Raw genomic sequence first — 12,500 nt, 5'->3', positions numbered from 1 at the left:
ATTAAAACTCAGCATGATGTATTATTATCATATATCACCATGAAACCAAAAATTATTTCTTAAACTGACGTGAGCAATCAAATTACAAGAAACGGAGGAAATGTATATGTAGATCAGGTGATGTAAGGAAATAATATTCTTGGGAATTATTGTCATGCGGGTGAGGCATGCCTGAAGTCATCAAAATATAAGCAAAAGCTGAGTTGGATTTCGAACAATCACTAGAACTTATACACGTAGCACTTCTTTCGGTTAAAAGACTCAAAAGTTCTTTCAGTATTGCAAAAAATTATGTCACAATATCCTTCCAAAGGGGACCGTTTTTCCTTCCATTGACACGTACACATCACTGTTTGTCTCTTTTGTTAATCTTTTTTCTGTGGATTCTTTGCAGCTTTCAAATGTTTTTCCGGTTGAAAACAGCTGGTATATGCATATGCAATATGAGTCCAATTTCAGTGCTTTTGAGGGTTGAGAATTTTTATGGAAATTTTTTTTTTTATTTTGAATGGTCTTGTGGGCCAAAAATTCTTTAGATTCTCTCATAAGGGAGTTCCAGAGCATGAATATCTATTAATATTGTTTGGTACATCATCATTCATTCACATGTCTCTGAAAAGGTATTTCATATATTTACCTATTCGACACTGCTTCTGATTTATCAGTTTTTGTTTCCTTCAGGGATTCATTGGTAGTCAATAATATATTAAGCTGAAATGTCTTTACTTGTCACTTGCATGCGCCGCCCTTTTGGTAATGCAAATTGCAAGTAACTCAATTTGTATCTTCCTGTGTCGGCTAACTTGTTTGACTCAAAGTTCAATGTGCATCTGATTTGATCTTTCAAGACTTGCAACTCTCGCCTTGTTGGTGCTTCCAAGGCCAAGAGTTTTTAAAACCCATGTGAACTTCATAATAACTACAGCTGCTGATCAAATCAAAACACGCCCATTAGAAAGCTCTAGGCTTTACGAATTGGGTAACTGAATAACACTAGTCTTACAAAAAGGTATATAAAAAGTCATACAAGAGACAATTCCTACTCTTAAAATTTATGATTGTCTCTCTCTCTCTCTCTCTTTCCCTTCTTTTAAGGGTAGAGATTGTCTCTTTGTATGACTCTTTGTTTGACTCTTTGTAAGGCTAATGTTATTCTTACGAATATATATTATTCTGTGGCTGTAACATCTCTCAGTGACACCTGTTGCTTATGTTTCAAAGTTGACACATGTTGCCGACTCTAAATGATCTCAGAATATATATTTTCGTATCCAGTTATACAATTTTGGCTGACGAGAAGGTTGGGGTATTAAAAAAAAAAACAGATGATTGTGTTTATTTAATTATTTTATTTACTTGTTATGTATTAGCTATTAGCTAATGTTTCTTGTTTTTTAGGAGTTTTTTATTTCTTAATTATTCTTTTCCTTTTACAAGAAGATTGAATTCTTAATTGTCAAATCTTCTTGATTTATTTTTATTTTTTTCCTTTAAAAGAGATTCCTTTTCAGAATTGTCTCACCATTGTAACCTATTTATTTATGTCTTCTTTATTCAATAGAAAAGTAGATCACATAAGAAATTAAGTTGGTATTCTTTCATACTTTCATTCTTTATTTTCTTCATGGTATTAGAGCGGGTTTAATCCTCTCTTTGTCTCTATCATCAAGTTTTTCTTACTTGTTATCTTTGCATCAATAGATAGAGAAAGAAGGCCGAGGAAATCACGTCTCTGCCAAGGAGCCATCGCCTTCTAAAGCAAGTCCGTTTAACAAAGAGCAAATGGAGACGCTTCAAAAATTATTGTCTCCTCTTTTGTCAGCTCAGTCACAAATCGATTCATCTTCCAACCATGTCATTGGTACGAAATCTTGACTTACAAAGATAATTTTTTTAGCGCATTTACTGTGGGTTAGAAACGTAAAAAACCTTGGATTGTGGACTCAGGAGCATCTGATCACATGATGGGAGATGCAAAGATGTTTGACACATATAGCCCATATCCAAATAATTTAAAGGTTCGAATAGTGAATGGTTCGCCATCAAAAGTTATCAGTACAGGTTCAGTTGTGCTATCAAAGGACCTTACTCTCAACTCTGTTCTTTTTGTTCCTAACTTGGAATGTAATCTATTGTCAATTAGTAAATTCACTAAGGAAAAGAGGTGTGTTATTAATTTTTCCTCTACTCATTATGAATTTCGGGATTTGGATTTGGGGAAGATGATTAGCAATGCTGAGGAATGCTCTGGACTCTACATCCTTAAGAAGCGCCACTATCTACAAGAACAACCTGAAAAGGCAATTAGTGGTAATTCTTTTTCTGTTTCTTGTCAAAATAATTAACGATAGTGAAATCGTGTTATGGCACTATCGCTTAAGTCATCCAAATTTTATGTATGTCAAGCATTTATTTCCATCCTTATTTAACAAAAATCCAAAATCCTTTGAGTGTGAAATCTGTCAATTATCAAAACATGTTCGGTCTCATTTCCCATTCAACCCTACAAAGCGTCTAGTCCATTCTCATTAATTCATAGTGATATTTGGGGTCCATTAAAAATAAAAATGTAATAGGTGCAGGGTGGTTTGTCTCATTCATAGATGATCACATTAGATTAACCTGGGTATTCCTCATGAAAAAAAAAAATCAGAAACGATTCAAATATTCAAAAGTTTCAAAAATATGATTTAGACTCAATTCCAATAAAAAATACAAGTCCTAAAGTCTGATAATGCTAGATATTATTTCGACTCCAGCCTAGGAGAATTTCTAGTGAAAAAATGAATAGTTCACTTAAGTTCATGTATAGATACCCTACAACAAAATTGAATCGTTGAAAAAAAATATATACATTTACTAGAGGTGGCTAGATCGCTCATATTCGCAACAAATGTACCAAAATATCTTTGGGGGGAAGCAGTTTTTACGGCAGCTTACCTTATCAATAGAATGTCGTCTAGAGTTCTAAAATTCAACACACCTTGTCACACCCTCCTAAAATCCTTTCCAACAACTCACCTAATTTCCACCATCCCACCCAAAATTTTTGGGTGCTCTGTCTTTGTCCATGTCCATCAACAACATAGAAGTAAACTTGATCCTACGTCGCTCAAGTGCATCTTTCTTGGGTATTCCTCAAATCAAAAAGGGTATAAGTGTTACTCTCTAGTCATACGAAAATTCTACCATTCGATGGACGTCACCTTTTTTGAAAACCAGCCTTACTACCCCAAAACTGATATTCAGGGAGAGAATTCAACTCAGGAATATCAATTTTGGGACTTTGAGTCACCTATCACCACAGAAAATCACATTTCTCTTGAACCTCCTAATCAACTCCTACCTATCAAAAACATTGAGTTCATTGTTAACTTACGAGATAAGGAGCACATCCAAAAGAAAACAGAGGAAGGAGCACTTCCTCAACAAATCCATGAAGCTGAACCAAGTCCGAATTCGAGCAAAATTCCAAGTAACAATATTTCTGACTTAGATAGTGTTGTTGATTCCAAGTTAGAAAATGATATCCTGAATATGCCCATAGCTTGGAGAAAAGGAGTTAGATCATACACTCAACATCCCATTGGGAATTTTATTTCATATGATAAACTATCACCATTTTTCCTTGCCTTTACTGCTAGTATCACAGAGATACAGGTTCCTCAGAACATTCAGGAAGCTTTCAAGTGTCCTAAGTGGAAAACTGTGGTTGATGAGGAAGTTCAGGCTCTTGAAAAGAATGGTACTTGGGAAGTTATTGAACTCCCGAGAGGGAAGAAACCGGTTGGGTGTAAATGGATTTTCACAGTAAAGTACAAGGCAGATGGGAATGTGGACAAATACAAAGCGAGGTTGGTTGCCAAAGGATTTACTCAATCATATGGCATTGACTATCAAGAAATGTTTGCTCCCGTTGCCAAGCTCAATACCATTTGTGTACTGTTATCCTTGGTGGCAAATCTTGATTGGTCACTTCACTAACTCGATGTAAAGAATGTCTTTCTCAATGGTGACAAGTACAAAGCGAGGTTGGTCGCCAAAGGATTTACTCAATCATATGGCATTGACTATCAAGAAACGTTTGCTTCCATTGCCAAGCTCAATATCATTTGTGTACTGTTATCCTTGGTGGCAAATCTTGATTGGTCACTTCACCTACTCGATGTAAAGAATGTATTTCTCAATGGTGACTTAGAAGAAGAAGTGTATATGGAAATTCTTGCAAGCCTAGAATCAAGATTCAATGTTAAAAAGGCATGTCATCTCAAAAAATCCTTGTATGGCTTAAAAAAATCTCCTTATGCCTAGTTTGAAAGATTCACTAATGCAGTGAAAAGGTATGGGTACTCTTAGTGTCAGTCGGATCACACATTATTTGTGAAGCACTCCTTTGGTATGAAATTGGCTGTTATCATTGTATATGTGGACGATATCATTCTGACAGGTGATCATGAGGAGGAACTATGTAAGATTAAACAATTCCTTGCAAAGGAGTTTGAAATCAAGGATCTTGGGAACCACAAATTTTTTCTTGGAATGGAGATTGCATGATCAAAGAAAGGCATAGTAGTCTCACAATGTAAATATGTTATGGATTTGCTGAATGAAACAAGAATGCTAGGATGCAAAAACTCCTATGGATTCAACTGTCAAACTTGTTAACAACAATGATAGTGCACCGGTTGATAAAGGAAGGTATCAGCGCCTTGTAGGGAAGCTCATATATCTATCTCATACAAGGCCAAACATAGGTTTCTCAGTAAATGTGGTAAGTCAATTAATGAACAATCCTACTGAGAGTCACATGACAGCTGTCTATAGAATATTGAGGTACCTCAAAATGACACCTAGTAAGAGTCTTTTCTTCCAAAGAACGATCAAGAAGAATATAGAGATATTTTCAGATGCAGACTGAGTAGGTTCAGTGATAGATCGCAAATCAACATCAGAATATTGTTCCTATGTATGGGGAAACTTGGTGACTCAGAGAAGCAAGAAGCAATCTATTGTAGCCCGCAGTAGTGTAGAAACAGAATTCCAAGCCATGGCACAAGGAATTTGGTTACAAAAATTATTGTCAGAATTAAAGGTACCCCTGGAGATCCTATAAAATTATATTGTGACAATCAAGTCGCCATCAGTATAGTCAAGAATCTGGTTCATCATGATCAAACTAAGCATGTGGAGATAAATCGACATTTTATCAAAGAAAATATTGAAAAATGAATTTTTAAGGTCAGCTACACTCCAACAACTGGTCAAACTGCAGATATTCTCACAAAAGCTCTTGCTCGAACCAACTTCGAAGACTTTGTAGATAAACTTGGTATGATTAACATCTATGCATCGGCTTGAGGGGGAGTGTTGAAAGTCAAGCCGTTGATTGTGTTTATTTGATTGTTTTGTTTCCTTGTTATGTATTAGCTAGTGTATCTTGTTTTTTAGAATTTTTTATCTCTTAATTATTATTTTCCTTTTACAAGAAGATTGAATTCCTAATTGTCAAATCTTCTTGATTTATTTTTATTTTTTTCCTTTAAGAGAGATTCATTTCCGGAATTGTCTCACCATTGTAACATATTTATTTTTGTCTTCTTTATTCAATATAATAGTAGATCACAGAATAAATTGAGTTGGTGTTCTTTCATACTTTCATTCTTTATTTTCTTCGAGAGGAAATGGTGGCTATAATTTAGATATACATGATTTATATTTCCATGTTTTCGGAGTCTTAGTTTTTGCTGAATCCATGGAGAAACCTTGGCCACAATTTTGATATGCATATTGTTATATAAACACAATGCAAGTTGTTTCACTTCTGTTTCAAGTTAAAATATCTCAAGCTTTGTGTTTTATATGCACGTCTCACTTAGAGTCACAAATATTTTCCAAGCTGCAGATTGTGTTTTCAAGTCCAGGCCATCAAGGCTGCTTATGCAAGCTTTGCTGACTGTTTACTAGTGTTTCAAAGTTACAACTCATAGAAATTTCTCGATAGTTTGATGAGGTAAAGCTGATTAATTGCAGCATTCGCCATTCACCCTTTCGATAGTCATCGATTGTGGGTACTAAAATATGCATATATAGATCGATGATGATGCATTGCAAAGAGCCTATGACATCAGTTTACATATTAAATCAATTTTCCGATGGAAATTTATAAATCTAAATCAAACCCGGCCAGTAAATTAAGTAAAATAGATATACTAATTGCAGTTCAGTGCATGTCCTTCTCCGAATATGAAAGTTGATGTAAAATATCTAATGAGCATCTATTAATGTGTGCAGTGAAATTAGTTGACCCGAAATATTCGGGAAAGCTCTAGACCACACATGAAGACGAAGATGTATTAATTAGATTTTGGCATCTGCACGAGGGCACGTCATAAATCCCCATGCATGACATTGAAAATCTCAGACCAAGCTGGATTTTGAAAGTTCAAAGAAATTGTAGACCACCCATTTTCATAAATCTGCATATTTCAACTATATCCATGTCAAAACTGAGAACGTCGACCATGCACGTGAGCATAGTATTTCTCACTGATAATTAAATTTGTAGCTGCTTACGTTTCCATTAATGTTGACGTGTGTCTCTGAGGATTAATTGAATTCTTTCTGCCATTGTTTTGAATTCTGAAATCTTTATATTTTTTTCTATCAGGCTGCCGAAATCCTGGACAAGTTCCAGTCCACGCCACTGACTGCGATGAAAATCCTGAAATTAATGGAAAGAAATTTGTGGCGTACGTGAGTTGTTAAAGATTCTGGAAACTTCTAAATAGCTCTAGCCTCTAGGTATTTAATATTTGTATTAGTTATTAGCTTACGTAGAGAACTGCATTCAATCAGAATTCATATTTTGATTTGCTAAATTTATGCCCACTCCTTCCTGTCTTTGCTTACGTGCACACTATATAGTATATATGTATTATCATTATTCATTCATCCAACTCATCGTAAAAAAATTGTATTTGTCTTTAATTACAGAGCTTCTTCTGATAATTTTGCAGTAAAATGTAAGGTTTATGCTGAATTGATGTCCATTCCTTCCCATTTATGCTTATATGCATACTTATTCAATGCAAAAACTCTATATAAAAAGACTTGAGAACACTAAAATACAAAAAAAATTAATATATCGATACATAAAAAAAATTATCTTTTTTTATATAATATGCATTAAAATAAATAAATTTTTATCTCTTAACATGTAAGAAAACACGTATTAAATTTATTTATTGCTATATATTCATCTAACTCGAAGAGCTCATTGTAAAAATTGTATTTGTCTGCAATTACAAAGCTGGTGATGCTAATTTAGCATTTTGATTTTCGGAAGTGGGGTTAGTTCAATGGTTGATTATTAATTTTAATCGGAAATAATTTATTATTAGATGAATGCATCATTTAGTTTTGTCATATTCCAAAACATGACTAATGAGATTTTTTTCTCCTTTTGCAATCAATATACGCTAAAGCTCCTGAATTTTTAACACCTGCCAACAAAAATAGCCACACATTCTAATATTCTATTATATTTACGCATGTGATATTTTAATTTCCTCTTATGCTTTAAATGTTTCACGTGTGGCTAATGAAATTAATGAGACAGAATTTGGGTTTATGATGTTCGTAATCTTTGAGAAGATCTTTTCTCACTCACCATAATAATGCTATTCAATTTCCCCTGGCTTTATCTGCTATATACATATATACAGTAATGCTCCATGTTTTAAGGCTTAAGCTAATGTTATTAATCTTTATTATTTATTATTTTTGTCACAATCTTCAACTTTAAATATAATTAAAAACAAAACTTAGATCAGAAGATTATTTTTATTATAGTTTTATATATGTGACATTTCATATATATTATAAAGGTGTTGTTCTTGTAAACAAAAACAATATTTAAATATATAAAAGTTTTTCGTATCAATCGAATAAATCTTGTCGGTTTTAAATATTAAACAACTCTTCCATTCAAAGCACTTTACTAAATAAAAAACAGAATTTAAAAATTCATAAACTAATTAATTCGGATCAGAAATAGTTAATAACATGAGATGTGACATTTTAAGTCTTAATATTGTATTATGAATCAATCCTGCTCAAGAAAGCTACAAGATGAAGATGATGATAAATTGATGAAATGGTTGGAATTTTCTGAAACTGGGAACCATTATGAACCGTCGACATTGAGATTGCCAGAGAAGAGAGGGTTCATTCATAAACTTGCCAAGTGCCAGAGTTTGTTTGTATACAAGGAAAATTATAATAAGTTTCTCTAGGTAACATGGGTTTGAGCAAGAGGCAAATGACATTTCACTTTCATTTCATTCAGTGATTCATATCCAAGAAAATCTACAGACCAAGGATGGATTGCTGAGCTTCTACATGGATAATGCTTCACGGGTTTTAATTTTCTTTCAGCTAATCAACAAACTAGATTACATCAATTTCCATGAAAACATACATCATTTGATTTGATTTATCCTTCTAGTAGTTGGTTTTAATTTTATCAGAAGAGGGCCAAACCATCTTAGCATAAACGCTTGCTTTATCTTCTGTAATGATGTGGATGTGACAATAAACGTCATTAAAGACAATACTGCTTTGTAATCGGTTCGACAATCAGGCCAAGAAGGCATTGAAATACTAGAAATTTTAAGAGAAAAATTGATAGTATGTGTATGCAAGTAGGGGAAAATGACAGTCGACAAAGTCTGAGTGAAACATATGTTGGATTTGAACCTCACAGAATGGACATTCCTTGTTGACATAAAAACAAAACGAGGCCATGACTTTGCCTGCACTAAGGTTATTTGAGGGCTGATAGAAAAGACACTTATCCTACATGCTGAATGAACACAATCCAAACTCAACGATGAGAGGAGCCCCATCTGCGTAGTGGCGAATGACATGATGATAAAACCTCATTGCAGATGAATTTTTTTTGTATGGAAAATGGAAAAAGGAAAATGGACCCTCCAACCACCAATACCACTATTAAATGGGAAGAGAAATTCCTTCAATAATTGAGATTCATGCATGAAACCACAATTCGCGATGCATTTTATCATCAACAATTGAATGCTGCAAACTCGATCTGGGGTGTGTTTTAGCTATTATTCCGAAAATGGAATGGCAACTATGTGAATTCTGATCTAGCTGCATAAAAATTATCTTTCTCCACAATGAGCCAATAATTTCAATTAAAGAATCGTTGATATTTTCATGAGTTGATTGATATTTTAAGCCATGTGCATTGGTGCATATCTTTTGTCATTCCCATTTACATTTTTTGCAGCAGAAAAATAATGTGGATTGATGCTCACCATTGTGCCTAATCTAACCTCATCCACAGTTGAAACTTTGCAAAGTTGACTTATATTCTATATTGAGTTTTTATGGAGTCAAATCGACCTTTAGGCGCCAACTGACTGATTGTCTAACCTTTCAGGTGATGGATTTGCTGGTACCATGATGTTTCATGATGCGGTTGGCAGCTTCATCAACCCAACAATTGAAAGTCTGCCAATCAAATGTTGCCATTTTTCATTTCCCAATTGGTAATAGTATTGAATTCAGTGAATCATAATGCTATCTTTCATCACTCGAGGGACACCCAGCCTTTTTGATGTCAACGTGCTTCAATCTCTTCTCATTTCTTCATTGTTATCATTCTCAAATTCTTGAAATGGACCAACTGTCAAGTATCTGAATAAATAGACCAATCACCATTTCCATCTACATACAAATATAATCTGATACATCATTAAGAGATCACCGATCAAATCCATATCTCGAATAACATTGGCCCCGAGTTTGACATTATGCAAATAACATTTACACATATAAACAGAGAGAAACAGAGCATGAAAATTGAAATACAGAATATTACATACATTTCCATTGTAATTTATGTACTTATGCACAAATAGTGAAACAATAAGCAGAAACCAGCTGAGCTTCAATTCTAGCTACAACCAAAAGCTACAAGCTGGTTCCTCAAAACCTCTCACTATTAAATAACAAAAACAAACAAACAAACAAACAAAAAAGCTAAATATTTTAGTCAGAACCCCACAAAGGAGGAGATTCCGGGGAAGTATATGCAAGCATCCCTCTGGTAAATCTCCCTCCTTTCATAGCCTAAACTCTACAAACTTGAATTTAGACTTGCTTCTCCAAATCTTTGCCGCTTATGAAAGTGCCATGAAAGCCATAAGGAACTCGAGATGGAAGCTTAACTGTGGCTTCCAGCTTCAAAGTCATGGCATTAACGATTTGCAGCTCGGATTTCCACTCCTTTTCGTCATGAACGAAAGCGAGAATGAAACCATCATCTTCATTTTCTGAATTAGACCCTCTTGGGAAAAAGAGAGGCTCGCCGCCGTACCTTTGGTCACCATATATGTATTTGCGGACTTCTCCAGTTGAAAGATCAACTTTGGCGAAGCCGGAGACTTTAGGCCAGGGCTCAGCAAGGGCTAAATATGCATACCGGGTTTTTCTTCCGAGCAAGTTCCGGTTAACCATTCCGGCCTCTAAATTGACTTGTTCTGACTCGGAAATTATCTGGCGGCGAGTGGACTTACCAGTCTTTAGATTGAGTCTTATTTCAGATAAAACACTCTTCAAATTATCATCACATTCATTGAAAATAGAGTCCGGGGGAGTCATACATGAACCAATCACAACAACTTCCTCAGTTTCAGGCTCCTCCCACGCATTCCAGAGATGGAAACAGAAACAATCAGGAGCTTCAATCCATTTAATCCCAGAAGCATCAGTAGCATTCTTGTCTAATATCCCGAATCTTGACATCTTGTTCTTATCATAAATAACCGGTGAGCCACCGCGGATCATTTCAGGGAGTTTAAACACAATTTGTTGATCAGGAACCACAACGAAATTCTCAGTAATGGCGAAATCATGCATCATTGTTGGTTCATCAATAGGAATCTCAACATCCGGAGACTTGGAGCCATCCGGAGAGAAACGAAAGTACTTCAAGTAAGGCTTCTGAACAACATCATAACTAAGAGCAAACAATTTGCCCGAAACAGGATCAACTTTTGGGTGAGCTATCATTGTTGAATTAAGCTGACCATCGAAGTCAAAACGACCCACCGTTTTGAGATCACCGGAAGGAGTGACACGAACATGGTAAGGTAAATCGTCTTCAGACATGGCCAAAAGACGATTGTTGAAGTAAACCAGTCCGGCGTTGGCACAACCAGAGCCATGGCTGGGATCAACAAGCCCGAAGAGAGCTCTACTGTAAAAAAGAAGCAATCTTGCTACGCCTGAGTGGCCGTGGAGTTCGCCAATGGCTTTGGGAAACACTGGGCGGCCTAAACTACGTTCTTGAACGAAACGGTTGGTTTCAGTGAACCTACAGGCGTAGCTGACGGAGCCTTTATTGAACTGAACTGCGTGAACCATGCCGTCTCCGTCGAAGAAGTGGTGGCCAGCGACGGGTTCGTGGAGAGGATTAGCTCCGTTTCGGACATAGACACCTTGAATGCAATCTGGGATTTTCCCGGTGACCGGAAGGGAGTGAGAGACGGGGTTCTCTGGGACGGGGGCGAAGTTCCCGGCGATTTGGACACGTGGGTCAGCTGCTTTAGGGAGTGGGTGTTGACGCTCATGGGAAACCAAGGCATTTTCTATGGCGTCCAAAGCTGAAGCCGCAGCTCTTTGTAACAAGTTCCAGTTTTGAGGAAAAGAATTCGAAGAAGGAGATGAAGAAGTACTTAAAGAAAGAGAATTGGAGTCATCTTTAGGCTGTTTTGATGGAGAATAAGTGGGAGATTGTTTAGGAAAATGAAGAACTGAAGGAGTTTGAAGTGAACAAGTGATGTTATTTTTAGGCCTTTTAGAAGTAGTAGTACAAGTTTGTGTTTTGAAGAATGAATTTGAGGCCAAGTGTTCCAATGAAGAAGAAGAAGACTGAGGCTTAGCCACCCAAGAGCTATTTGCCGCTGGTGCCGCCATGATGATCTATATTGAGAAACTTAGAATCCAATTTGGTGAAGAAGTGAGATTAGTAATGTGGGTGATGTGTGTTTAAATTAATTAAGAAAGTGGAGATCAGAAATGGAAGAGTGTTGAGAGTGTTGAGAGGGTTGAGGAGAGAAAGGGCAGAGAAGGGGGTATATAAGGAGAGAAAGGAGGTCCACCATGGACACGTAAAAGAAGACCACGTGTTGGTTTAAACAGGGAGGAAGGATTTGCTTTGCCAAAATATTTTTAAGTGATTGAAAGGAGGTGTGGGCGACGATGTGAGAGACATCAGTTTGCTTAATAATGTGACACGCAAGAACACAAATTAAGTCCTCTTCTCTCTCTATCGCAGCCTCAGCCTCAGCCTCTCACTTTCCCTCTCTTTGTATAAATCTTTTTAAGTCTGTTAAACAATTGGATTTGCATCTTGGGGAGAAGGACAAAGTTCCATAATTGTATTACAATAACAGATTTTTATTTGTTTT

General features: G+C 35.9%; 1 protein-coding gene across 1 annotated transcript; it reads right to left on the bottom strand.

Moving 5' to 3' along the window:
• Nucleotides 1-9,882: 9,882 nt before the first annotated feature.
• LOC116144404 (9-cis-epoxycarotenoid dioxygenase NCED1, chloroplastic) lies at nucleotides 9,883-12,120 on the bottom strand. The gene has a single exon (XM_031429847.1). It carries the CDS (start codon nucleotides 12,004-12,006, stop codon nucleotides 10,180-10,182), a length of 1,827 nt encoding a protein of 608 aa, XP_031285707.1. The 5' UTR covers nucleotides 12,007-12,120; the 3' UTR covers nucleotides 9,883-10,179.
• Between the last annotated feature and the right edge of the window lie 380 nt (nucleotides 12,121-12,500).

Source organism: Pistacia vera, unplaced genomic scaffold (genome assembly GCF_008641045.1).
Source record: "Pistacia vera cultivar Batoury unplaced genomic scaffold, PisVer_v2 Contig445, whole genome shotgun sequence".
NCBI classification, from domain to species: domain Eukaryota; kingdom Viridiplantae; phylum Streptophyta; class Magnoliopsida; order Sapindales; family Anacardiaceae; genus Pistacia; species Pistacia vera.
This window is presented reverse-complemented; position numbering and strand designations above follow the sequence as displayed.